Source organism: Aythya fuligula, chromosome 5, assembly GCF_009819795.1.
Source record: "Aythya fuligula isolate bAytFul2 chromosome 5, bAytFul2.pri, whole genome shotgun sequence".
NCBI lineage: Eukaryota > Metazoa > Chordata > Aves > Anseriformes > Anatidae > Aythya > Aythya fuligula.
In genome coordinates, this window is record NC_045563.1 from 60,031,027 (window position 1) to 60,057,708 (window position 26,682).

At 35.9% G+C, this 26,682-nt stretch overlaps 1 protein-coding gene across 1 annotated transcript in view; it reads right to left on the reverse strand.

Annotated features, from left to right (window-relative positions):
- The window catches only part of OTOG (otogelin), a 106,747-nt gene that overhangs the window by 36,397 nt on the left and 43,668 nt on the right, over positions 1-26,682 (reverse strand). The window contains exons 22-31 of the mRNA XM_032188562.1: positions 22,226-22,333; positions 16,889-17,027; positions 16,474-16,608; positions 15,276-15,422; positions 14,488-14,607; positions 13,547-13,663; positions 11,910-12,066; positions 10,832-10,858; positions 7,303-7,461; positions 4,900-5,178 (exon numbers count right to left, since the gene is read on the reverse strand). Coding sequence (XP_032044453.1) covers positions 4,900-5,178; positions 7,303-7,461; positions 10,832-10,858; positions 11,910-12,066; positions 13,547-13,663; positions 14,488-14,607; positions 15,276-15,422; positions 16,474-16,608; positions 16,889-17,027; positions 22,226-22,333 — 1,388 coding nt within the window. The remainder of the gene's footprint in view (positions 1-4,899; positions 5,179-7,302; positions 7,462-10,831; positions 10,859-11,909; positions 12,067-13,546; positions 13,664-14,487; positions 14,608-15,275; positions 15,423-16,473; positions 16,609-16,888; positions 17,028-22,225; positions 22,334-26,682) is intronic.

The window sequence follows — 26,682 nt, forward strand, 5'->3', positions numbered from 1 at the left end:
TTTAGACTGGATATTCAGAAGAAATTCTTTACTCTGAGGGTGCTGAGGCAGTGGAACAGGTTGCCAGAGAAACTGTGGATGCCCCATCCCTGGTAGTGTTCAAGGCCAGATTGGATGGGGCTTTGAGAGACCATTTTTGGTCTGGTGGGATATGTCCCTGCCTGCAGTAGGCTGGTTGGAATGAGATGATCTTTAAAGTCCCTTCGGAACCAAAACATTCTATGATCCTATTTTACCTAACAGGAGCTGAGCATATAAATGGTTATGGTACTGTAGAAAGCTTTTGTATGAATGTGCCTATACACTTTGCCAACCCCATATGTATTTCTCTCACATGCTTGGACTTCAGAGAAGCATTTATGATCTTCATTTTCTGTGGCTTTCAAATTTAATTCTGTCGTAATAAGAACAGCCAGTACTGTAGTAGAACTACTAGTGTAATCCGATGAAGAGTTTTAATTTTATTTTTTACCACTGACAGATTGTGGTGTTCTGTTGAGTCACAATTATCTTTCTTAGTACCTTGGCCACTCTGTGTGTGTGTGTGTATTGACAATACCTACTGGTCACAAGTCCATCCTGCCATTTTTTATATTGACTTCTACCCCACAAGAATAACATTTGCCATTGTCAGAATGATTTCTTGCTATGTTCAAAAAAATCTATTTACTTGAAAAAAAAAAAAAAAATGTTTAATTATACTGACTTCAACAGAAGGTTGTATTTAAAATACAGGTTAAGACTATGAAAAAAGGTATTTAAACTCTCCTTCTCATCTTGTACCTTTTTATTTTGTTACTTTCCCCAAAGATTTAAAATAATTTAGAAGGCAGAAAAAATTTTTTTAGAATTCATTCTATTTATAACAGCAGCAAAACTCTGCTTAGTAACTCAGATTGCCTATCTCCTCAGTTACAAGTTTAGTAACATGAAATACTATCTACCCACTTAACACGTACAAACTACCAACAAACTCTGCCCATGACTTTCAAGTTTCTGCAATGAGAAACGTAAGCAAGTATCACTGAAAAGAATGAACTTTGTGCCTAGCCAAAACATAACTGAAAGCAAAATATAATTATCTACCTTTCAAATACTTTAGCTTTATTTTATTATTATGCTGGTGGATGAATATAATCCTGTTAACGTAACTATCTAATCTCCTCCTATTTATTCACTCAAAAGCAGGAGGTCAAACATTTGTCTTTGTGGTATAAATGGGAAAGATGTTATAATTCTCCAGGAACCTCAGTTTAATTCCAAGAGCTACTCAGCAGATGTGTTTAGGGACATACTCGGAATTTGCAGGTAGAACAGCAGGTGCTCAGCATTATCCAGTCCCAAGCCCTAGGTCATGATCTCTGGGACTGGCAAAGCATACAAGCTCAATTTAAACTTAAGAGCAATTCAGCGTAAGTAAAACAGGGCATTAAAAAAATAAATAAATCTATTGATGGAAATAGGTATGAGTAAACAGAAGGTAACTAGTCAACTATATCATGTATAAATCTGACTAAAGACATAAGAGAATTTTGTAAAAAATAAATAAATATATAAATTTAATTTTCAGTTTTGTACCGTGTTTCTGTACCATATTATATCTGTATAAGATACAAACGCTGAGAACAAGCAAAACGCCCTGTATCAAACATTGATAAATACCTCTGTGTGCAGTGTGCATATATCTACTGCATCTTGAGATTTTATCTGAAAATTCTCTCTGAGACAGCCGTTACATTTAAAGCAAGTTAGTTTTTTAAGCACATAGCTAACCTTATTAAGAACTTCACCACAGGATTTACATAGTGCAAGTTACTTACATTTTTATAGTATATATAATATTAATCCACAGTGATATTAAAAGAGTAACGCATCTTATGATAATTCTGTGAATGGTAAAGTCAACCAACTTGAGAACATGATTTAAAAAAAAAAAAAAAAAAAAAAAAGATCAATTCCTGACTTCCTCTAATCTCTCAATAATTTCAAATTTGAAACTTGACATCTCTGTCTCTGCTGTTCTGGTCAGACTAAGTGTATTCTTTCAGCTGAATGCATAACAAAATAACTTACTGGCAAGTAAAATTTCCTGCAAAGAATGTAAAATCTATTTTCTTGTGACTACAAATATTTCCTTGTTACTATACATACTCTAGATACTCAAGTTCAGTTATCAACTCAAACGCCCAAATGTTTGTGGGAACAGGAGGGCAAACAAATCTAACTATAATGAAACAACTCCATTTAAAACCTGAGGTGACTATTCATGGAAATACTTCACAGTATTAGCCCATCCTATCTGTGTAATTTATAGTCAACGTATTTGAATGTGACAATATTTATTGCTACGAAACTGGAAAAAGTGACTCGTCAGCTGACTTTAAACAACCACGTATCTATTGCTGTGGTGATCAGGTCATTTAAAATTCTTCCTTTTGAACGTGCGTCACAGAGTATGAAGAAGTCTCATGAGGAACTTTCTGGCCAAGGGGATTTACTGGGCCTATTATTCTGCTCCCGATATTTATCCTCTGATTCCGCAGGAATAGCTGTTCCCGGTTCAAGAGTTTCTGATCTAATATGCAAAGCATTTACAACAGTCAGCAGGAAATCCAATATGCTTTTGCCTGTGCTCTCTGGAGCTGGTGTAACTTTTCCATTAACTTAAACAAATGCTGCTGTATTTTTAGACCGTGTAATTACCCTACATCAGCAGGCTGGGCCTTGTGAAAGTACACTGGAGAAAGATTCAAGCCCTGTGTTTCTCTGCTTATAAAACTCTGAAACCCAAGCCCTCGGATGTGGTGATTAATGAAATGCCTCTAGATCATTTGATCTGATCCCACTTGCTGAGGTAAATTGTTTTAGTTTTCCATTGGCATAGATAGGATTTTTTGGTATAATGACTGGAAGGTAAAGACTTCGCACTTGAAAAGACATACCACCCTGTGTTAATGGATGACCACTGAGAATTGGAACATGTTTTAGCCTTCTTCATTCCTTCCTCAAAGATGAAAGACTAAGGAGATATTTTTGTTATGTCCAAAAAAAGTTCTTTGCCTGAAATGCTGTATGAATGTCCTGGTAACAGCATTAGCTCTGTAATTCTGCTGTTCAAAAACCTCAACAGCTCTGCAATTTCAAGCATTTGTCAAGAGGCAACAGGCATTTGGCAATGACAAAATCTGTCATTTTTTCTGAAGTTGGAGTGTGCCAGTCAACAGCTGCATTAGGCTGTCATCATAATGCACCACAAAACATCAGCAGATTCACAATGCTACCATTAACGCTTTAATTCAATGTTTTGATAATAAGAAGCTCCACGAGGCATACAGTTGGCCTCTTCTGTCACAGAAGTCAACGCCTACTTCAGATTTGACTATGCCAAGAGATTCAAAATGGTCACAATAAAACATGGCCAGGCCATGCTTTGTTTGTTACAACAGCACATTTTCTTTTTTTTTTTTTTGCTTGTAAAACAAAGTCTTGGTTTCAGAGAATGAAGAACTGGTTTATGAAAATTGTGTTACCAAGAATACCTATTAAAATATTTTTGCTACACCAGTAAATGAGTTACCGATATATTTAAATTTACAGCACAGTACAAAGCATTAGAACATAAAAATAATAAACACTTATTGTGATTTGGGAATTTTATATAGTGCACAAAGGCCAGTAGGTTTCAGCAATTAGTAGTTGTCATTGAGGTTCATAAAAAAGTCACACAGATGCATTAGAAGCATCTGATATATAAGACAACCTGATGATGCAATAAAGCAATAAATAAATCATTAACTAATAAAGCAAATGATAGTTTCATGAAAAATCTGCTTTCTTTTATTTTACAGTCCCATATAACTTCTTGTATCTCATTCCTGATCTGTAAGGCCATCTTCATTTCAGCACATGGCTCTCGAGTACGTGAAAAGACTTATTTCCTGTTGTGAAAAGACTTATTTCCTGTTTTGCTTGTTTGTTTGTTTGTTTTTTTACCAATCTAAATGAGACAGAGTTTGATTAATTGTGGAGTTTTTAATGCATGGAGTTTGTCACCAGTTCTTATGGCAGCAGATTCTACATCCCACAAAGTGTTCTAAGAATGTTGCCAACATTTGTGTTCCTTACATCTCCATGGAACGTGACTACTGTTAGGGAACAGGAATCTCTGAAGAAGGTAGAAACAGCCTCACAGCAGTCTACTTTGCATATTCAGAAGCTGCAACTGTCCAAGAAACATTAGAGAAAAAGACATCTGGATCCCCAAAAACAGGCATATATCACCACTTACGTGGCACCTGAAACACTAGGGCACAGCCTCTGTGAGTTGGTACATGGATAAGGTCAAGGTGTTTCAGGTGAAATAAGGTTTGAGAGGTGTAATCTACAGGCATGTCCTTAGCACCGGATAGCACGACTTATGAGGCCACAAAGTTTACGATGAGAATGTACAGAAAACACAATCAGAAGGAAGGGAAGAGAAAACATCATCCACAGACCTTAACATAGAAACACACATTCTTTTTTTTTTTTTTTTTCTATTCCCTTTGTGAATCCATTATTCATCAGCATGAATTTTCTATTCCTTGAGAATTTCCTCACAACCCACAAAGCAAATATTGCACAGAAACTTTGCTATAGTCTATGCATTTCCAAAACCAGTTGGCAAATACAGTGAAGTTGTGTGGGTATTTAATGACTTGTGACAAGAAAACAGAATCTCTTCCTTACTACAAAGCTCAAAGAAGATTTTGAGCCTGTCACAAACAAATTATCTGCACCTTCCAGTGATGCTGGGGAGAAGTAAGAAATATAGTCACCTCTGAAAATATCATTAAGAGTCAGCTTATATTTCCATGGGGAACAAAATGATGTTCATAAAATACAACTTTAATTACCTACCTACTAGTTTAAAAAGGATTGACAGTCTGAATTTCTCTGAATGATGGTACTTCAGAAGCTCAACTGAAGATGCAGAAATGTGGATGAAGTATCCTGGTTTTGCAAATGATTCAAAGGAACTGTAACCAGAAAGCCATGTATTCTTGTGTATAACAAATGTCGATTTGTTGTGAAACTCTTCGCTTTTTTCCCATTTAGAAAGAACAAGGGTATTGTTGGAGGACAACTGAAGAAAATAATTAGGTCTCTCAGCTGTTTCAAATGAAACCAAGTTGGAATCTGAAAGAAAAAAAAAAAAAAACAAAAAAAAACACACATAAGTCATTTATGTGCCATAATAAACTAAAGTCACTCTGATGTAACACACTGCTATCAGTAGCATGGCCAATGAAAACTGGCAATGGCCTTATCAATGAAAATGCCCTGAATCTTTTAAAGAAAATATAATTATATATGGATTTTAGAGTCCTAGATTCTGACTAACACTTGTTTTTTTTTTATTAGGACATTTGCCTACACCAGGACAAAGGAATATAGCCCAGCAGTCAATTAGAACTTCAGTTTACAGCCTTTGCTAACCATTTATTTAATAAAAATGTAAACTTCACCTAATTAGCTTTGCAAGTTATGCTTGCTGTCAGGAATTGATAGCTCAAGAGCTCAGCTTTTCATTAAAAATAAATTACAAAAATGTATTTTGCATTCAGCTTGCAGATTTATGTATTCATTTCTAAGCAGTCAGCTCTCCAGCCCTTCCCCCAAGAAGGTTTACAGCAAAGCCTGTTTTCTGGCAAATGTATCCACATGATACCTTACCCTTAAAACAGTACTGCTGATTTCAAGCGAGCCCCTGTACGATCAATTGCAGAGTGGCAGATTTTGAGCCTGTTACAGGCATCTGTTTCTTACAAAATTACTTCATTCTGTTCTGCTGTAAACTCTTCTATTCTGTTGAAAAAAGCCATTAAACTACTGTAAAATCAACTAACCCTCCAGACCTGGATAGCATTTCTTGGGGAGAAAAAAAAAAAAAAAAAAAAAAAGCACAGAAAACAAATGATCTCTATTAAACAGATCCAGTGGTTTTTTTTGTTTGGTTGGCTTTTGTTTTTTATAACACGTATGGAAGATCAGCTTGGTTTTTGAGCATAAAAAATTTGACTTATTTGAAAAACTTATTTGCACTTGTATCTTTTTAATAATTGCCTGTAGCAAGTAGCTATTTGTTCAATAATGACAGACACTCGGTATGATTTAGAATACCTGCCATACAGTCAATCAATTTCAAGATCCAAAATTTTCAGTGTCTATGATTTATCTGAAACTGATGAAACATATCCATTTTTCTGAGGTAGTGAAGAACCAACAAAGACACATAAATGAAGACATGGATATGAAAAATACAGCACTGATTTTACAAACTCCTCCATGGCCAAATGATGAAATACTATTCTCTTAAATTGAACTATAAGGCACCAATTCCACTTGCCAGGTTCAATTTTATACAGGAACAGTAGGACTGACCCTCCCTTTCCAAACCCAAAATGAATGCAATGTACAAGTCTCAAAGCTATGATTAATAAAAGCAATCTGGCCCTGGATATTCTGTTACATGAGCTCTTGTGTCAGTTCTATAGACAACAGTTAAATGCTTCTCAGTTTTTCAACTGACCCTTACCCCTTGTTTTTGATTACACAAAGACAGCCACCTTCAGGCTGTCCAAAGACATGATCAGTAGACTATAAGCACTAAAATTATATTGAGGCTTCAGTGCTCTGTGAGCAGTAAAATTGGGTATGCAGACAACTATAGCATTTAATCAATGTCACAAAGTGCTGAATATATTCTTGTAAGTCTTCTCAACCTGTCTAAAGGTGTGCAAGACTTATTTCATCTGCTGAATTAACAACAGATTCCTTCACTGGGAAACTTAATTCAGGACAGGAAGACACATTCACAGCACACAACTTCATCTCAAGTTGGAGCCAATGGTCATCTCTGTACAAGACAATAAGTGATGGTGGCAGACTGAGTGAATTAGAGAATACTTTTCTTATATCATCTCTTTCCCATTCTTTTCCATGTCCCAGTTCTGCCTGAGGAAAGGTGGAAGGAGCAACACATATCTGAAGCACTGGGCTACAATACTGGTTTGGGGGCTTCTGAAGGTTGGGGTTAGAGAAGAATTGTTAGTTTTTCAACTAAAAGTATCTGTTTCTAAAGCTAACATCACGTAATTAAACCAGCTAAATCAAAACTTTGGCAGACAACATTAAGGTGCAGAATCAGCTGACATGAAGAGAAAAGATTTTTTTACCCAGGTCTGTAGTTAGACATAGGCTAGTATTCAAGGAGAGAATGTGCTCTGCCTTACTTAAGCCTCTACATTACAGGGACTTTACCATGTGATTTGGGTTTATAAAGTCCTGAAGTAAGCATAAAGCTCACTGCGTGTCCATCTTCTTGTCTCACAGGGAAAACAAAACCATCCACCAGTTTCACTGCCAGTACAAATTTCCCATCCAAGTAGCTGACCAGTTTGTATGGGCCCTTTCCCAGAGCTGCGGAGAAAAAAAAAAAAAAAGCCAGAATTACCTTTCATGCCCAATGTCACACATGCTTGAGTTCTACATAACAATACAGCACACGAAGAGAAATACATCTCTCTGCTCTGAAAACTCTAGGTGCTATATACTAAACTGTAATGACAACCAAAACAAAGTTACACTCTTTTAGAAAATACCTGTTCTCAAAACTATCCAAATTACCTAGACACAGTACTGAAGAGCTGAAGACTCAAGACCTGAAGACTCAAGACTTCGAGACTCAAAACTTGAGACCTGAAGATTCAAGACTTCTCAAGACTCACCATTAGCTTCTCCTTTTTCTCCTTCTCATCCACTTTTCTAAGTTAACTGAGTCATCAGTTAATTGATTTAGAAGTAAATAGTGTTCTACAGACCATCCTGTGATGTAAATTTTTTACTTGTACGTCTCTATCAATTCTTACTATTATTTAAAACCAATTTTATTAGTGTCCACAGTGTGAGGCATTTTGCAGGAAATAGTTTATTGCTGTCAAATATCAAAGAACTTCTTGAACAAAAAGCTTGACATGAGTCAGCAGTGCGCGCTTGCAGCCCAGAAGGCCAACTGCAGCCTGGGCTGCATCAAAAGAGGAGTGGCCAGCAGCTCAAGGGAAGCGTTTGTCCCCTCCACTCTGCTCTTGTGAGACTCCACTTGGAGTGGTGTGTCCAGGTCTGGAGGCCCCAGCACAGGAAGAATGTGGAGCTCTTGAAACGGGCCCAGAGGAGAGCCACTAAAATGGTGGCTGGAGCACCTCTCCTATGAAGAAAGGCTGAGAGAATTGGGGCTGTTCAGCCTAAAGACGAGAAGGCTCCGGGGTGACTTTATTGCAGTTTTTTAGTACTTAAAGGTGGCTTATAAAAAAGATGGTGAGCAACTTTTTACTCAATCAGATAATGACAGGACAAGGGAGAACGGTTTTAAACTAAAAGAGGGAAGATTTAGATTAGAGGTTAGGAGGAAACTCTTCACTCAAAGGGTGATAATACACTGGAAAATGGCTGCCCAGAGAAGCTGCAGATGCCCATTCCCTGAAGATGTTCAAGGTCAGATTGGATGAGGTTCTGGGCAACCTGCAGGGTGGCATCCCTGCCTTTGGTGGGGAGATGGAACTGGATGATCTTTAAGGTCCCTTCCAAGCCGAGCCATTCTGTGATTCTATGATAACACTGGGAAGCATGACAGGAAGAAATCAGCATTGCAAGTAAAGGAAAGGGCAAATTTTACCTATAGGTAAAAAAGATAGAAGCATGTGAGGTTGTCATTTCACAAATCTCACAATGCCACACTCCTTCAGTTAGTTCCAAGTTCACAGTATTTTGAAATTATTTTTTTAAACTCCTCTGTTAAAAACAGGCATTTTAGACCACACTTGAGCAATTTATTGCACTACTGTTTTACCCACAAACCAGGAGATGGCAAGCATCCATCTAAGTTAGAAGTCTCCCAGAACTTCTCAGCTGATAGTTGCAGTTAATACCATTGATCCTCAAAATCTGTTCAAACAGGTTAAAACTACGAACTGAATTTTGAAGCTTGTTCTTGTATTCTGTCTCTCACTAATCTTAAAGGATATTAAGAGTTTTAAAATGCTAGGGAAGCTGCATGTGGTATGAACATGTGGCCCATGCACAGATAAACGTGTACAGTGATATCTGGTTACCTTTAGTGCAGGGAGCTGAAAAAATATTTTTAAAAATATTTAAAACATATATTATTCTGAATATGTTAATATACATTTAAGTTTTAGATCTCTAATCCATTCAAACTTGAGAAAAATCTATCAAATGAGAATTTCCCCTTACCAAAGACAAAAGCTCCTGCTTCTAGATTCATGAAAAAATGTTACAAAAAGTTACATACAAAAAACCTCTGTCTAAAAGAGTTTTTTAACCTTCCTGTCTCCAAAACTAAGTAATTTTTGGCAATGCTACTGTATTTGAGGTAGAAAAGGAAATTTTTTAGCACAAGGATTTATTTTTTTTTTCCACTGGCAGCTCTGGAACATCCTATGTTGAGTACTTATGAGCTGGATTAGCAAGCAGTGGGAAGATGAGATTAAATAAATATATATTAAGCATGTTTATTGCAAACTTTTCCAATGTACAACCCTCCCGTATTCCAAGTAATTTGTCAGTGAGAAATCAGCAAAAAATAAAACTGATACCACACTTCAGAAGTTTATGTTACCATCCAACTTCACTACTAACACACGCTACTGCCACAGATGTTAGAGGCACTGCCATTTCCATCTGTTACAACTGCAAGATTACCTCATCTCAGGCTGTATTTCATTTATAAAACAAAACATAACAGAAATTTAAAACTGAAACCATCTCCTATTCAACTGAACTTTATTTAAATTAATTTAACAGCTTAAATAGTGATTTAGCTAAAATTCCACTGAATTATCAACTTGAACCTACTCAAAATCTTTTCAACCAGTATATGTATCAGAAATGGTAGCTTCTTGGCCAGATAGCTTGGGGCTGATATGTCGCACAAGTCCCTCCTAACTTAGACTCAGTTCTTCTCCAAGATCTTATTTGGGGTAAGCTGCTGCAATATGGAGTCTAATAGAAGACCAGAATATCCTGATAGACATGCTTCTATGTGAGCATGATAAAAAGAGTTATAGAATAAATAGCCTCAGTCCTGATCGTTCCTTATATCAGGCTGGCTTTCAGTGCTTACATCTATGCCATGTCTAACAATGCAGACACCCTCAATATAACTTTAAAATAGTCTTCAAAGAGATTCCAGTGCTACCACAGTAATACAGAAGCACAAACTGTATCCAGTACCAATTAACCACTCAAGAACTTTGTATCAGTTTTACACCTTTCTCTGAGATCCATCATAATACACCAGCAATACTTGTTGCTCAGGAATTTAAAGCTAAGTCAGGCATAGCAAAACAGATAGTTCAACATTTAGTCACAGAAAGTTGAATTATATTAATTACTAGCTCTCTCTGGTGGCTGCACATGGGATGACCATTGGTTTAACAGAAACAACAGGTATCAAGTTTTTGACTGCATTACTCCTTAAGCAAGGAGTGCCACTAGTACTATGGGGCTGAATATTCTATTAATTACTTCATTGTTACCCATAAACATATAGCAACTGAGATACACAGACATGGGCCTACATTAAGAGGATCATTAAAAGCCTTTGGAAAAGCAAAATAAATTAAAAAAACGGGTAAAACAGATTATTCGTTACTTTAATAATATATCATTTGCAACTGTTTTCATCAACACAGTATTTTTAAACAAAATACTACGAGTAATATAAACAAACCACAGATTCTATATTCTTATTATCAGCTCCTTTAGGACTTACCTTTGTTGAAATATTCACAATCATAAGCTAAAAAATAGAAAGAAAAGAAAGAACAATTGCACACATTCTGCAGATAAACAGGTTTTCCATTATCCTTTATTGATTGAGTTGTAAATCAACTATTTGGCTGAGCTATATCACACATAAGCATTTGTTCAAATATTTATTATTGCTTAATATTTATTTCACTACACTGATTTAAATAAAACATTACTTTCTAGCAGAAATCCTAAGCTTATGTATCTATAGTTGGCTTTTTGCGACCTCTAGTGGCTAAGGCTAAACTTTGCTGTCTTTCCATGCTCATTTTGAAACACGCATGCATCGTTTCTATCAAAAATTATGAACAATCCTCTTGCTCTACAACAAATTTCCTGTGACTCTGAGAAAGCTGCATGTTCTCCCTGTGCCACTGAAAAGCTGTAAAGATGTGGTTGTTTGTTTCCTTCAATCCTTTCTTTTTTTTGCCCTCTTCCACTACATCTTTGCGGAAATGACTGTCTTGTGTTAGACATTTGCACCAGGTGCCATAGAAAAATGTCTCAGATTTTTATTTTATTTTATTTTATTTTATTTTATTTACAACCTCTCAGCACTGCTGAATGGGAATAGCAAGATAATTACAAAATTCTGCTTAAAATCCTTTATTTTTCTTTCAGAAGACTTATCTTCTACATTTGTACTGGAGGGAGCACTAAGGCACAGCTATGTTTCCTGGACTCTGTTAATTTTTCTTTTTAACAGAAGTTCAGTTTGAGGGATGTCCTTCATGCCATATCCTAATATCCATTTACCATGACCTCTCCTTTCACATCATGGGACAAGGAAGAAAAACTAGAAGGGCATCACTCACCAATATGGAAAGGAATATGTGATCCAGCTACACAAAAATGAGCATGGAGATTAGTGAGAGGCACACACTCATCTTTCCACCCCACAGCCACTCATGCTGTAGCTCCGCTAATTTGTCTTAAGAGTTTCCTTCCTGGTTTCAGGGAACTCAGTGTGTTTGATTTTTCCATAAGGAGTCTCATGAATACAGTGGCAGCCACTGGCCATGCTTGTTAAGTAAACTTACGACACACTCTAGGGGATCTCCAGTCTACAGAAACTCCATGCTGGCAGCACTGATGGGCATATGCTGACACACTTGTACAGAAACACTCACAGTCACCTCCTTGGTTACAACCACATGTATCTGTCAAGCAGTTTGAGTAAAACCAGGTGACATCAATCTGGAAATACAAATATTACTAATTAAAACTATTCATACAGACACTGGCAACAATCAGCACAAAGCCACAATTCCTTCAAAATTTAACATATAAGACTTCTATTAAAGATTTGAACTTACACATCTTCTTGAAATACAAGAAAAACAGTGTATTAGAACATATCATAAAATCTTGTACAGTACTCAGTAATAATTAAATCAATGACCCACTACAAACATGCAGGCTGAGATGTTAATATGAGCTCATTTTGCATGCCTTTAAACCATAATAAACTATATAGAAGCTTATTAAATAAGAGAAACTCTTTCTAAACTGACCACAAATAAATATATCCCAGGAGTGTTAATAACGCTAGATACATGTAAAATGTAAGAACTAATAAAATAGATGGAAAACTTTTCCCATGAGAGTGGTTCATTCTCTTCGTGTAATTAAGCAATTTTATGGGACAGCTTGTGATTTTCCCCTCAGATTACTCTGAAGTCTTGTCTTAAGGGACAAAATTTCAAAGAAATCTGTCAATGTTAATTTGCTTATTGAACTGCTATACATTCTACATGGATTTACACTTAAATATTTACAGTCATAAGGAACACAACTGATACCTTTTACAGTGAACTAAAACCAATGTTTCATTAATACAACTTTAACATTGCCTTCCCTTTTCCTCCAAAATAATATTATACAAAACAACCCTGCAAAATTCCTTGTTGTCTTTCATGAAGAATCTCCTTTCTCCCTAGGAACCCTTCCAACACTTACAGTTTCTACACTATGCACACAGTTTCAACACCAGAACATCTTGGGATACGTCACTCTCCATATAACACCTAGCCCTGGAAATCAGCTCTCCCCATTCTTGAACTGAGCCTGAGCCTGATGACTGTCTGAACAAGTTGCACGGTTCATTTTACTTAGGTGGTTGCCTGAGTGAGGAGATGTATGCAGTTTTTTTCTAGGAATGAGTTTTTCACCTGTAAGACTGCCTAGAATAAGCTATGAATTTATTTAAACATGCCTGAAAAACGTGCATGTTATGTAATGCATCTGAGCAAACGAAAGCGAGTTGTTACAATTCTGTAGATTTTTGTGCTTAGAATGAAAAACAAAAGGTAATACAAATTGAGTATAATCTTGTCTCCACTCATTGTAAAGGTGACTAATAGTACTAACCACATTGTAAAAAAGGCTAAACAGTGCCAGTGGTATTATATGGCATATATAATGTCAACAAATGGCTCATATAATGTACAACAAATGGCTTACTGTCTAAGTTAGCTAAGTGCAGATAGTCTTTGTGACAGGCCCAGTTAAACACTCCCATTTTAGAATCAGAATAAGTATGGGTTAGGCTTTCTTCATATCCTCTTTTGCTACAGTAGTAAAAATTACTCTGTTATGGAAGACATGAGCTGAAGAGTAAAGTTATCTCTAGTGAGATGTTCACTTGCACATCTTTCTACATGTGACCCCAACTCACCACTGGATGGCAAGCTTCAAATGCTTCACTTAACAGTATTCCACATTCCTTCTTGGCAAAAGGCTCTCTAAGTGGATTCAAACTGCATGGATTTCGAATGTCAGAGCTGTCAACACACTTAACAAGAAAGCAAAATGAAGGGGAGAAACTTGTTTCATTAGAACGTTTGAACTTACAAAATATAGTTTTGTTTTGTGCGGTTTTTTTTTTGTTGTTTGTTTTTATTTATTTATTTTAAGAATAGTAAAGCACAAAAAATGCATCGTTTAAGAAACTTAAGAGAGAATAAGATATGGAATTTAAAGGGTATGCTAATCAGCAGAAATGAAAAACACATAGTTTCATTTGTCTGACAGCAGCAGGAAAACAGATACACGCATATAGCTCTAAAAAGGGTTGCCACAAAGTCTGAATCTGTAGTCTTTACTTACCTGAGCAGTCAGTTTAAATAAATAGCAAAGATCATTTAAATAGCTTTCATTAGAATGGTCAGAAATCAGGTCTTTTTATGCTAGCTACTATGAATTTATTTTGCAAGACATTTTAAGGAACAACTTCAGAATTTATGTGCATTTCACAACATACTGCTTCACTATTCAAACATCAATATTCATTATTTATATAAAACATACATTTATATAGATAATGGATTTCAAACTATATTTGCAGATCTGTTACTTAACTAATAGCTACACTGGATAACTGTGGAACTGTTTATTTTATGTTTTCTCTAAAACACTCTACTGTGTAGAAACAAAGGCAATTACTTTGTTATGCTTAATGGATTATGATATCTCTAAGAACCGTATATATACTGTCTTTTGCATTGCTGCCTAATTGAGACTTCAGTGAATGCACGTCTTAATTTATTCTAGATATATTGGATGATGTAAAAACAACATATATAAATCTACTATCAAATACATTATTTTTCCAAGTACCTCTACAGCTGTCCAACTGTTTCCAAATTCTTGTGAGTTTGTTAGTTCAAAATTATCTGGAGTCCTCAATTCATTTATTGTTTTCAAATCAAAATTTCCACATAATCCAGTCAATTCACCCTGAAACAACAAATAACAAACATAACATATTTCTTTCTACAAGATATAAAACACTACCAATCACAACTGCTTTCAAAAGTTGCTTCATACATGTCCGTCTTCTGTTGTTTCATTATAAATTTGTCAGGATTCAATCCTTTTCAGCTAATTTCCCCCCAAAAAAGTCCAGCTGTTTGTGATAATAAAGTTGTGAAAGATACTTTATTTTGCTTTATTTTGACAACATCAGTATTATTCCCTTTAAACTGTGTATCTCTAAGCCTTTGAGAAGAGAGCTGATCTTTTGTTCAGAGAAGTGACCTGCTTGCTAGCAATTATTTTTTTTATATATTTTATTTATTTATTTATTACATTTCAGCAAAATAGCACCTGCTCCAGTCAGGCAGGGAATGAGTAATGTAGGAGAGTGTTGCCCCGGGAGGTTTATTTCTGCTGTTAAAGAAGTTAGACAGTAAACAGTGAATGGGGGGGGAAAGAGATTGTAAATGAGAATGATTAATTTAATTGACAAGGTAGTTAAATACCTCTCTTCTTGACACTGCTATTGAGTTCCTACAGGCTTCATGACATATTGTCTGTTTTCTGAACAATGACGACATACATTTACTTAATAAGATTTACACGAAGATTTCAAAGAAATGGCATTAAGAGTATTGACTTTCACTTACCTGCCACTGATGACCCATCTGTACATGAACTGTTGTTCTCTGATCCCAAAGAACAGTGATGTGCTCATCAGGAAAATGAACAACAGTGAAAAACCCAGCTTTCCATAACTGTATTTTTTGTAATTTGTCCATGTAACTAGATGAGCTCTATTCAAAATAAAACAAGATAGCTTATAATGTAAATAATGTATCCACAAAATGTTCACTTGATAGGAACATGTAAGTAAAGCGAATGACACAAATGGTTCTTAGACAGAAGTCCCAAAACTGAAAAAAGACCACAGAGGAATCAATGTTTAACCGAAAGCAGTCTGGATTCTTCCTGTGAACAGTGTTGGATTTTTATGAATTTATTATTTTAAAAGTTGATTTTATATCAAATTTATAGTATGAGTAATGACAATTAAGATAAAACTGTTAATGGTTCATCATGGAGGTATAAAATTCACTTAGGTATACAGCATTGCATTCAGAAGGTCTTAGCCAGCTGCTTTTTTGATTATGTATAAGTGTGCACGGAGCATCCTCTTGAAATAAGTGATTGTCTAAATATGTACAAAGACTGCCATCTTCCTTACATAAAGCATTTTTACCTGCATACAATATCATTCAGATGCCAAATTATTTGTAGCACAGACTAAGATGTCTGTTTTAATTACAAAATACCTCACACAATGACAACACTTTCTCTGTGTAGCTGGTTTGTAAACTAACAATAGTATTACTTATACTGAAATTACTATAACTACTAAATATTACAGTGACAGAGTTTGCCGTTTGGCCATAACAAAAATGATATTTTTGTTTTGGAGCATATACCAGAAACTGCAATTTAATTTTTTGCAGAAGTATAAGAATATTCCTTCTATACAACTATACTCCAGAATTAATTAAAATCTTAGTTCTAATGGAATTAATAGCAAGACACCCACTGACATCAAAATATCTGTATTTTTCCATAGACACATCGAGGCTAAATTATAATTGTCTAACATTTTCATGAAATATAGCCAAGATTTTGTTTAAGATTTTCATTCAACAATACAGGTTTGATCAGCATTCACTGTGAAAACATTTACACCTCAGCTACATAACTGACACAGTTTTGTTTGTTTTTTTTTTTGCCAACAAGAAAGAAAAAAAATACTCAGAGAGAGACATACTCTGCCTTTTAGCAGTATTAAAGGCCGACACTTACTGGATTCCCAGTTTCATCATCAAATATTAGAGAAGATTTTCCAACATTAATGAAAATATGTTTTCTGCAAATGATTCCAGTATTAAAGCAGTTAATATTCTCTATGATAACTGAGAAACTGGTTGAAGAAGTACCCTGCAAAGAAAAAAGAAAAAAAAAAAAAAAAAAAAAAAAAAAAGGTACTTTTAAATATACTAATATAATGATATATATTGTTACATAGTTGAAATTAGTAGAAACCTCTGTACATTATTATGTGATGTATGACTTAAAGTCTAAGTAACACCAAAGCTTAAATACATGTAGTACTCAATATAATGTACAAACAGGACACAAGTACAAGGGTAGTTTTTAACAGGTAGTTTTTTAATCCAGTTTTACATAGGCTTAAAAAAAAAAAAAAAAAAAGTCTCACCTTTACTAGATAAGCCTTACAAGCTCCAACAAAGTCAAATGTAAGTCCATCAAATGTTCTGTAATGTCGATCACCATATGCAGTACACATGGAAGGGCAAGGATGGAAGGTGCATTGGAATGATCCATGCTGGCAAATGCTGCAAAATGTATGACCAACAGTGGTAATATCAGCCATAACCACTGACAAATGATTATACCTACTGCATTAAGCAGCAGAACTACTAAGGACATGTAAGTATGAGGACTATGGACTGAACCATTATGAAACTTTAACTAGAAGCAGCATAAATAAATCAGTTCCCTAATTTTTATTTATCACGTATTGAACACACATAGCCTGTGTTCCTTCCTGTTGGACTTCATAGGTTCCAGAACATACACACATTGAAAGGGCATTTCTTCTGTTGTAACAAGAAAAGAAAATGCCACCCAAGGTAACACAACTTATTCCTCAGTTACTCATATCAGCAACGGGCTACAAGGATAAAGCTATCTCTGTCAGGTTCTCACAGTACATTTGTTTCTATACTAGCTGATTCTTAAATCCAACAAGCAATGTATCCTACTACTACCATGCTTATTCACTCTATGATTGAATGGGAATTTTGCATAAGTAAAGAAGGAAGAAAAAAAAAAAAAACAACAATACTGCTATTCTGTTAGGTTCCTTGAAAGAACTGTTTTTTGTTGCTGTTGTTTTGTTTGTTTTGTTTTGTTTTCCTGATACATTGGTATTGTCACAACCAAACCTTAGCCTAAGAATAGTTCAGTCAGGTTCTGCTTATGGCTACTTTAAGCATTAATATGCTTTCACCACACATACAGAAAGTGACTTTTAGGACCTTTCTGAATTACGTTTGCTTTGTAACTACCTAACAGCAAGGCTTTGCAGCACTGAATACTGTGTATTCCTGTGCATCAACCCATTGGCATCCGAGTTAACATTTCCAGAAATGTCATATTTACAAATAATGGATAAAATTTCATTTCCAGTTTCCACAAGTAATTTTTTTAAATGTTATTTTTTAAAAATCACTTGTACACAAAAAAAAAGTCCCCTGATAAAGGCAGCAAAGTTGGGGCCCAGGTAACTTTATCACAGCTATAACAAGATGTATGTTATAAATATAGGTTTAACTAAATGGAGAATATGATATAATTTCAGCACATACCTAAGTTTATTTTCAAAGTATTAAACGATGAATTACCTGATTAAATGAATGTTTCATATTTTACAACTAACATATGAACCTGACTTATGGAAATATTTGATAAATCACTGATGTTTGACATCTCATACTAAAGCACCAATAAAATTTTAAGTTTCGTATCAGTATAACTTTTTATTTTCTACTCATATTGCTATGAGATCTGACAGGTTTAGAACACCATTGTTTGTATAAGGACTCCAGCAATCAAGCAAATAAATGCATCCAGTTCCCTGCAGCACCATGCTTCCTTCTGCTCCTTTACCACATAACTTGTACCAGCTTAAGTAATTTTCCATGTTTTCCAACACTCCACTTAGAAGCAAGCTTATGTTTCATGTATCTATATACCTACATGAAGTATTTGGTTAAAATCAGTTAAAAGTACTACATGTTAAAAGTGTTTGCCATAACAAAGCACAAGTAGAGTGCAGTGGGACTCACCCAGCCAACTCCAATCATCTTAAAGCACTGCCTAAGGCAGGCACCCAAGCTGATGGAGAGAGAAAGGCAAACGAAGGAAAGTACACATGGATGGAAAGAGTAACTGCGGCTTCTCATGCTCTCTGTGAAACATTCGGTTTCAGTCATACTCTGGAGAAGAAACGTTTCTTAACATGCGAAGAGTAGGAAACTCCTTTGCAAGTATTCTCTTTCAGGAAACCTAATATATTTACAGTCCTAAGGAAGGGCTTAAGAATATACTAGGTCTTCCATGTCCTCTGCTCCAGTCTTTTTGCATATTAAGTAAACTAACATTTCATTATCAGAACCTAGAGAGTCCCATTTGGAAAAGTAGAACTACTAGCTGCTTTCAGACTTTGACTATCCTTTTTTAATATGTATTTTTAAGAAGTATTTGTTTAAGAACATGGAATTGAGCAACCTATAGAGACTAAACAAGCACAGCTACCTGCAACATCTATCTCACCTGGCACAACACAGCACCAAAATGCTACTCTGGTATGTTCAGTTGGTACCACAACCATTTCTGTTTAATCTCAGAATCACAGAATGACAGGTTGGAAGTGACCTTCAAGGTCATTTATAATTCTAACCCCATCTTCCACTGAGCCAGGTTTCTGAAAGCCCCATCCAACCTGGTCTTAAACACCTCCAGGGATGGGGCATCCACAGCTCCTCTGCGCTGCCTGCAACAGTGCCTCACCACTCTCTGAATGAAAAAAATTCTTCCTTATATCTAATCTAAGCATACCCTCTTTTATAAGGTCTCCCCAGAGCCTTCTATTCTCCAGGCTGAACGCTGTCAGCCCATTTTCACAGGAGAGGTGCTCCAGCCCTCTGATCACCCTGTTGGCTTTCCTCTAGACTCACTCCAACAGCTCCATGTCTTTATCAATTTGAGAGCCCCAGAGCTGAACGCAGTACTCAACATGAGGTCTCACAAGAGACAAGCAGAGGGTGATGATCACCTTCCTTGGCCTGCTCGCCACAATTCTTTCAATGCAGCCCAGGGTATGTACGGTTGGCATCCTGGGCTGCAAGAACACATTGCCAGAACACATCAAGTCATTGCAACTCTTGGAGTGCAACCATCCAGCCTATTCTTTATCCACCGAGTGGTCCACCCATCCAATCCCAATGTCTCTCCAATTTAGAGACAAGGATGTCATATGGGAAAACAGCAAAAGCTTTGCACAAGTCCACATAGATGACATCAGTTGTTTTTCCCTTACACACCAGTGCTGTAGCCCCATATCATAGAAAGCCAACAAAAATGTCCAGCACAATTTGCCCTTAGTAAAGTCATGTTGTCTGTCACCAATCACTTCTTTGTTTTCCATGTCCCTTAGCATAGTTTCCAGGAGGATCTGTTCCATGATCTTGCCAGGCACAGAGGTCAAACTGACTGGCCTGTAGTTTCCTGGGTTTTCCTTTTTTGACTTCCTAAAAATGGGATTTTTATGTCCCCTTTTGTAGTCAGTGGGAACTTCACTGGACTGACAGAACTTCTCAAGTATGATGTTTAGTAGCTTAGCAAATTCATCCTCCAATTCCCTCAGGACCCTTGAATATACCTCATCAGGTCCCATGGACTTATGCACGTTCAGGTTCCTTAGATGTTCTCAAACTTGATAAACTGTTTAATCTAGCCAGTATATGTTCTGGCTGTTGCACTGAAAACCAAATTAATCCACCTCAAAAACTGGGAAACACAGAACTGCAGTTCAGCCATACTCCTGTGATAGATTCAAAAGTCCCTGGGATTCCATTAGTACTTTTTCAATATAAGAAATCACTTAATTTGTCATTTTACTGTTGGACAGGTCAGATTAATAGTTATGTTGCCCATACTAAATGAGATATGAATGATAATTAACACTATTTCCATGCATTAAATAGCATTATTGTCATTGTAATTGTTATGACTGTTTAAACGGTCTTGCTGAGTGTTCTCATGCTTTGCACAAGCAAAAATGCACTTTTCCTTTGACATATCAAATATACTCAAGCATGCATACACAGCAGTCTCAAAGACCTTTGCACTTTGCATCAAATGTGTCACTTCTGTAGAAAGCAGAGCTGGTTGCAGACTCCGTGTCAGTGGACAAATGACTGCCAAAAAGTCATTATCACTTCACTTGTCTTTGCTTCTTGGATGTGGAAGACTTGAAAAGCCATAAGGATTATACAGAATTAATGGGCCTGGCCTCAGAAAAAAATACAGAAGGCTTAATATCCAGTCTTTTCACCTGCACTGCTGCTGCCTTTGGTGAAGTCTCACACAGATTGAATGGAATATAATAGTTCTTTTTGATGCAAGCAATCACACACCAGGTCCAATTGGAGAGGCCTTTGGAAATAAGGGGGTGAATAACCCGGGTCGCTTTACCTGCCTGCCCAGTGGAGATGGCTTGTAAGTCGCTTCACCAGTCGACCAAAGGACTACAAATATCTTCTAGAGCAGATACTGAGGACCTGACGAGAGGCAGAGGTAGGCAGTCAGCACAAGGCTGGAGGGGGCAACGATATCCAGACAAGGCAGTGTCTAGCACTGACTGGACAAGCCTTCACTGTGCGAGGCTATAGTGAGCTGCACAGGCCAGGCACAATAGTTTACCAGGTGAGACCAGTTAAATGTTCCTGGTAAGCTAGAAGAAGGGAACAAAAGGAAGAAACTGCTCTGCTGATAAGCTGAAGGCTACAGCACTACTACATGATCTTGATACTTGACAGTATAGCTGATTTTTCTGAGGATCTAAACAAACACTTAGTGCCAAGTTGAAGCATTCAACAGTAGACAAAGAAAACAGGTGGCTCCATCAGGAAACAAGTTTGTATCAGGATTATGCAGATGTGGAATGTTTTCACATCTTAGCTTTAGTGAAGCTTATTGAAATGTTGTACCATGTTCTACTGAGAGCACTCAAGGATACTGCGGAGTAACATAGCTACAGAGAATGAGCTCTATTTATGACACTGGACAGTGAAAGGATCAGGTCTCTGCATATCACTGAGTGGTCCTATCAACCAAAGTCTAGTGGAACACTTCCTTTTAATGCCAATTCATTCATCAGTTATCTTACCCACACACAAAGCCAAACAATATATGTTACTATGCTCAGAAAATGGAATTGCTCAATACTGTCCTGAACTCATCATTGTAGCAGTCCACACGCTTATGTTTTGGGCTCTCAGACTGCTTAGATTGTATGATAAATATTAAAATGCAGAAGAAGGAAGTTTTGATTTAACAAATGTCACTTGGGTGTAATATTTGAAGGATTTTTCCTGTACTCTAGGAACATTGGCCAAGGAATATTCATTTTGACTATCTTGACAGAATGACAATCAAAACAGTGATTTTTCTAAATCACGCTTTTTCCAAATTGAAAATTGCCGTTTTTTTTTTTCCAACTTTCCATCCTCAAATAACATATTGTTTTGTTTTGTTTTTTTTTAATGTAAAAGTTTCCTCAAACAACAAACCCTAAAAAAAGTCATTTTAATAGTTCTTTGAATGAGCAGAAATACAAAATTAGGGTGGATCATTTATGAGAATCTAGTATGAAATGATTACAAAACATGAAGGTAAAAAATAGAGCAATAATCAAGTCAGAGCTAAAAAACTAAAATGAAATAAACACAACTAGATCTGCACTTACCATGTATGACACGAAGAAATCACTTTGTCACCTGGAAAATATTCCTTTCCTTTCCATGAACATGGACATTCATCTGCTTCCAAGCACACATCCCCATGCTTAACAAGACTAATAATAATAACAAAAAAAAGATATACATTCAATAGAAGTAAACCTGGTATCTACATGCAGAAGTATTTTCCTAAACTTTACAATAATAATTGAGAAATAAGCCATTTAAAATCTGATATTGAAAAGGCACAATTTTATTAATATTTGTATACGTGTAATTTGGTAATTTTCTTTCACAGGTATCTGCATATTGTATCTTTAGTAACTACTAGCACTTGGGACATCCAACCCTTCAACCAGCAATCTAACTAAGTTTTTCCAGATCTCCTCCAAGCTTTTCCAGATTTCTTTTAACTTAGTCTATTAAGGGTTCAAGGACAGGTTGGATAGGTGTCCCTGCCCATGGCAGGGGCCTTGGAACTAGATGAACTTTAAAGGTTCCTTCCAACTCAAATTATTCCATGCTGCTATGGTTCTAACTGAAGCAGAGTTTCCAAGAGATGGAAGAGTCATCACAGGCTTTGCTCTAGTGGTACAAGCCCAACAAAAATCACGAAGTTATTTATTCTAAGAATCTGTGTTAATTAAATGCATATTAATTAATTAAATGCATGTTTCTTATTCCTTACTAGAATTAGAGAGCTTCCATTTGCTGCATAGTTTTCCTATATCCATTGGCAACCTCTTGCTTCGTGAATAATCTAATAACTATCAAAAGAGTTATCCCAGATGCATGAAATGAATTAAGTACATATTACTGTATGAACAGCAGCTTACCTTCAAGCAAGAAATCATGAATATACTTAGTTTTATTAACACAAACATTCCCACAGACTTCAAAGGAAATTTTCATGATAACACAGAGAACCATATGCATAGCTATTTGCAATTCAAGACAAAAAAAGAAAATGCAGTTCAAGCTATACACCTGTGTTCGTAATTACATCTCCTCAGGTACCAGATAAAAGCTGAAATTAAAAGAAAAAAAAATGTGGAAAACCATTCCATTAGCAGAGAAAGAATAGAGGAATTTTTGTCCAGCAAGACAACATAAAGCGACTAGTCTAAATTTTAAAGTAAAATATTTTTTGCTTTTAATGATACCCAGTGAAATTGAAATATCAGAATTTGATAATTCACAGATCTCATACAGATTCTACAAATAAATCTTAGGAAATATGCAAGAAATACTGAATGTTTTTATTTAAAAAGCTTTTTTTTTTTTCTTTTTTTTTCCCACTGAGCCTAAAAACACAGTTGTATTTCTTCCAAAGCTTGATTCATTTCTCTAAAATATTTTAATGCTATTTGTTAGGCAAGCAGGTATCAGGATCAGGTGCAATAACTGACAGAACACCTTTGATGACAAATTTATCTGCCAAACGTAAACTGTGACTTTTGCGAATGTGAACTCTTAAAAGTTTACAGCAGTGACTTCAACTTCTGTAGCTCCAACTTATTTTGTGTTCTGTATCTGTTCCTGCAAAGAATCCTGTTTGATACAACATTAAAAGCTGCAGAAAGTTGCTATGTACCATGTTAATTACATAGTAAAAGGATTTCTTAAAGGTGACATACAATCTAAAATTATCCTTGTATTTAAATGGCATGTTTTGAAATGTATTTCTATTAGGAAAAAAAAAAAAAAAAAAAAATCTCATAAGCGTTGCTATTAGATTGATAATCTTTTTTTCTTTTTCAAGCCAAATTCATTTGGAATTACAGTACCTCTCAGGAATAATATAAACTCTATGCAAAGTCCCCTGCGTTCCTACAGTTTTCTGAAGAAAACAAATTAGACCTCTCTGACACTTAGCACTGCAGTTTGGGCAAGACACTCCACCACGGACAACAGATCAGAGGTGCAAGGCAGATCTTTGACAACCAGAGCGATGACACTGTTTCATTTCCATGGTATGCAAAAGGAAAGATCTAAATTTGCATTCAACACAGAACTTTTTATTTACTCATATTAATGAATTCCTGCTTTGTGAACTATGATTTAGATGCTTCTTCAGTGTTTTATTTATATCTGATGGAAACTTAAAACTCCATAGCTCTTCTTAATAGGAACAAACATCATCAAGAAAATAAAACTACATTAAACTTAAAAACTTATCCTCCTAGAAATGTAAGTGTTTCTTGTAATCCATGTTTATTTCAACTACTGTGCCACTTGAAGACAATCAACTGGGAGACTGAAATTCCCACTGGTTTGAAGGTCAGAACTGAAGAGAGCACATTCAGATACAAAGAGCATCACACTGACAAGGAAACATTAAATACAGTATCTTCTTCTGGGTGGTTAAAACAGGTGATAACAGCCTTCTCTCTTGTGAAGCCAAGCAAGTGGATAGATTTCAATGATCTAAGAATTCACCACAATTAAATGGCAGGCCTCACATTGTTCTACTTTGAAGTATCAGACATTTTTCTTAACACACTTTACTGTCCAACTTGCAGTGAACTGCAAAGATACAAGGACAACTATCCTATTGCACCGTCCTTAACCAATATTCAGTTTCATTACTATTTCAGTATTGTCTGTAGTTTTGCTCATCCACATACACACAAATATTTAAATACTCTCAGTAAAAGCATCATTAGAAGCAACATGTCTCATGGCGATGAACAAAAATCTCTTTGCTTCTGCAAAGCCCACAGATTTGGGCCAGAATTTTAAATAAATAAATAATAATAATAATAATAACAATAACAAAGTAACTCTTCAACAGCCCCTGCCAGAACAGTTTTTAACAGGTTGTGCATCACACAGTTCTTTACACCCTTGGGCAATAGCATACTGCCAACTGATTTATGCAGCCATGAGCACTTTTGCCCCATCAACAAATCTGCTCTCAGAGGGTTCCACAAATCATCCTACAAAGGTCAGTAATACTATAGAGGGTAAAAAGAATGAAATAAGCAGCAGGACATTTCTAATACCAGAAAGCCACCCCCACACGACTTCCCTAACAAGAAAACTGGATAAACAAACAACAACAAAAGCAGATGTTGAGTGTTTTCTTAATTGTTTGGGGGGGGGGGGGGGGGTACTTAAAGTGTACCAATTCTCATATTTTATTTTTAAATAAAGAAATATTGAGTAAATTCACCAAGCACCAGACATTTCACAGAATGCTTAAGCATTTTTATCATACCCTTGCTGTACCTTTCTGAGTTACCCAACTCATTTTGGTGCTTCAGCTAAGATGGTCAGATACCTGCACTTCTGCAGTTTCATCCTGTGCTGGTAGGACCCTTGCATGCAGCTTCACCAGCAGCAATACTGGTGCTAAGCAGAGGGGGGCATAAAAAGAAATTAAAAGAAACAGGAGTGACAGCTTAAAGACAGAAGGTAGGTGAGAACAAGAACATGAGAGAGAATGACCAAGATTCATCTAGACTTCTGTATTTTGCAACCTCTTTTGCAGAACCTCCCCCCCCTCCCCTTCAGCTCTTTCTAGAGGCTTCTGAATATTTGGCTCACCCAGTTGTCTGTGTCTACTCTGAAAAATCCCTCAAGCAAAACATAGGTCATGCAATAATTTCTACTAATACAAGTTTTCTTACTACCTAGTTCAGTTTGTATTTGAACCTTAATTGCATTCTTCCCTCATTGTTACATTGTTTTTTCTACAGATGTTTATAAGATGATGTAAAATTCACTGTTTTCTTTCTGCAAATAAGAAAATGAATTTTCTTTTAGAAGAAAACCTTTCAAGAATGTGTTTAAGCTCTTTACATGTTATTTGATACAGTATACGAGCTCAGAAATACAGTGACAATTCTGACATTTTTGGAGGAAAAACAATATGTCACAATATCCCTTCCTCAATTACAAATTTCATTACAGTTACAGGACATTAAAGCTTTCAGTTTACTATCTTCTCATAGCTTAGTTTCATGGGAGCAACAACTGACGGAAAAAGAAACAGACCTATTAATTCTCATTACATTAAAATAGCCCAAGTTTAAAACTTGGGTCTGTGATGTGTGAATGACTATAACTCAGTGTGCCAACACTGGTGTGATTGGAATTTGGTGTGGGGGGGTTGTAGGGGGAGAGAATACATATATATAAATATATATAATTATTATATATTATAACTATATTTATATATATATATATATATATAATTTGGCACCAAAACAATGTCTGTAGAAATCCATGATTGTAAACTTGGTGAAAGGAGAACTCAGGGTTTTGTTTCTTTTTTTTTTTCTTTTTTTTTAAGTATGGAAAAAAACACCTCTCCACACATATCCTGCTTAAAACACAGCTCACACATTTGTAGAATGCTTAAACCATATAAAGGAGGAGTAAAAATACTGATGTCTTATTTTGAGATTCAAAATAAATACATAGTTCATTAAAATAAATATACATACACCTAAACATAGAG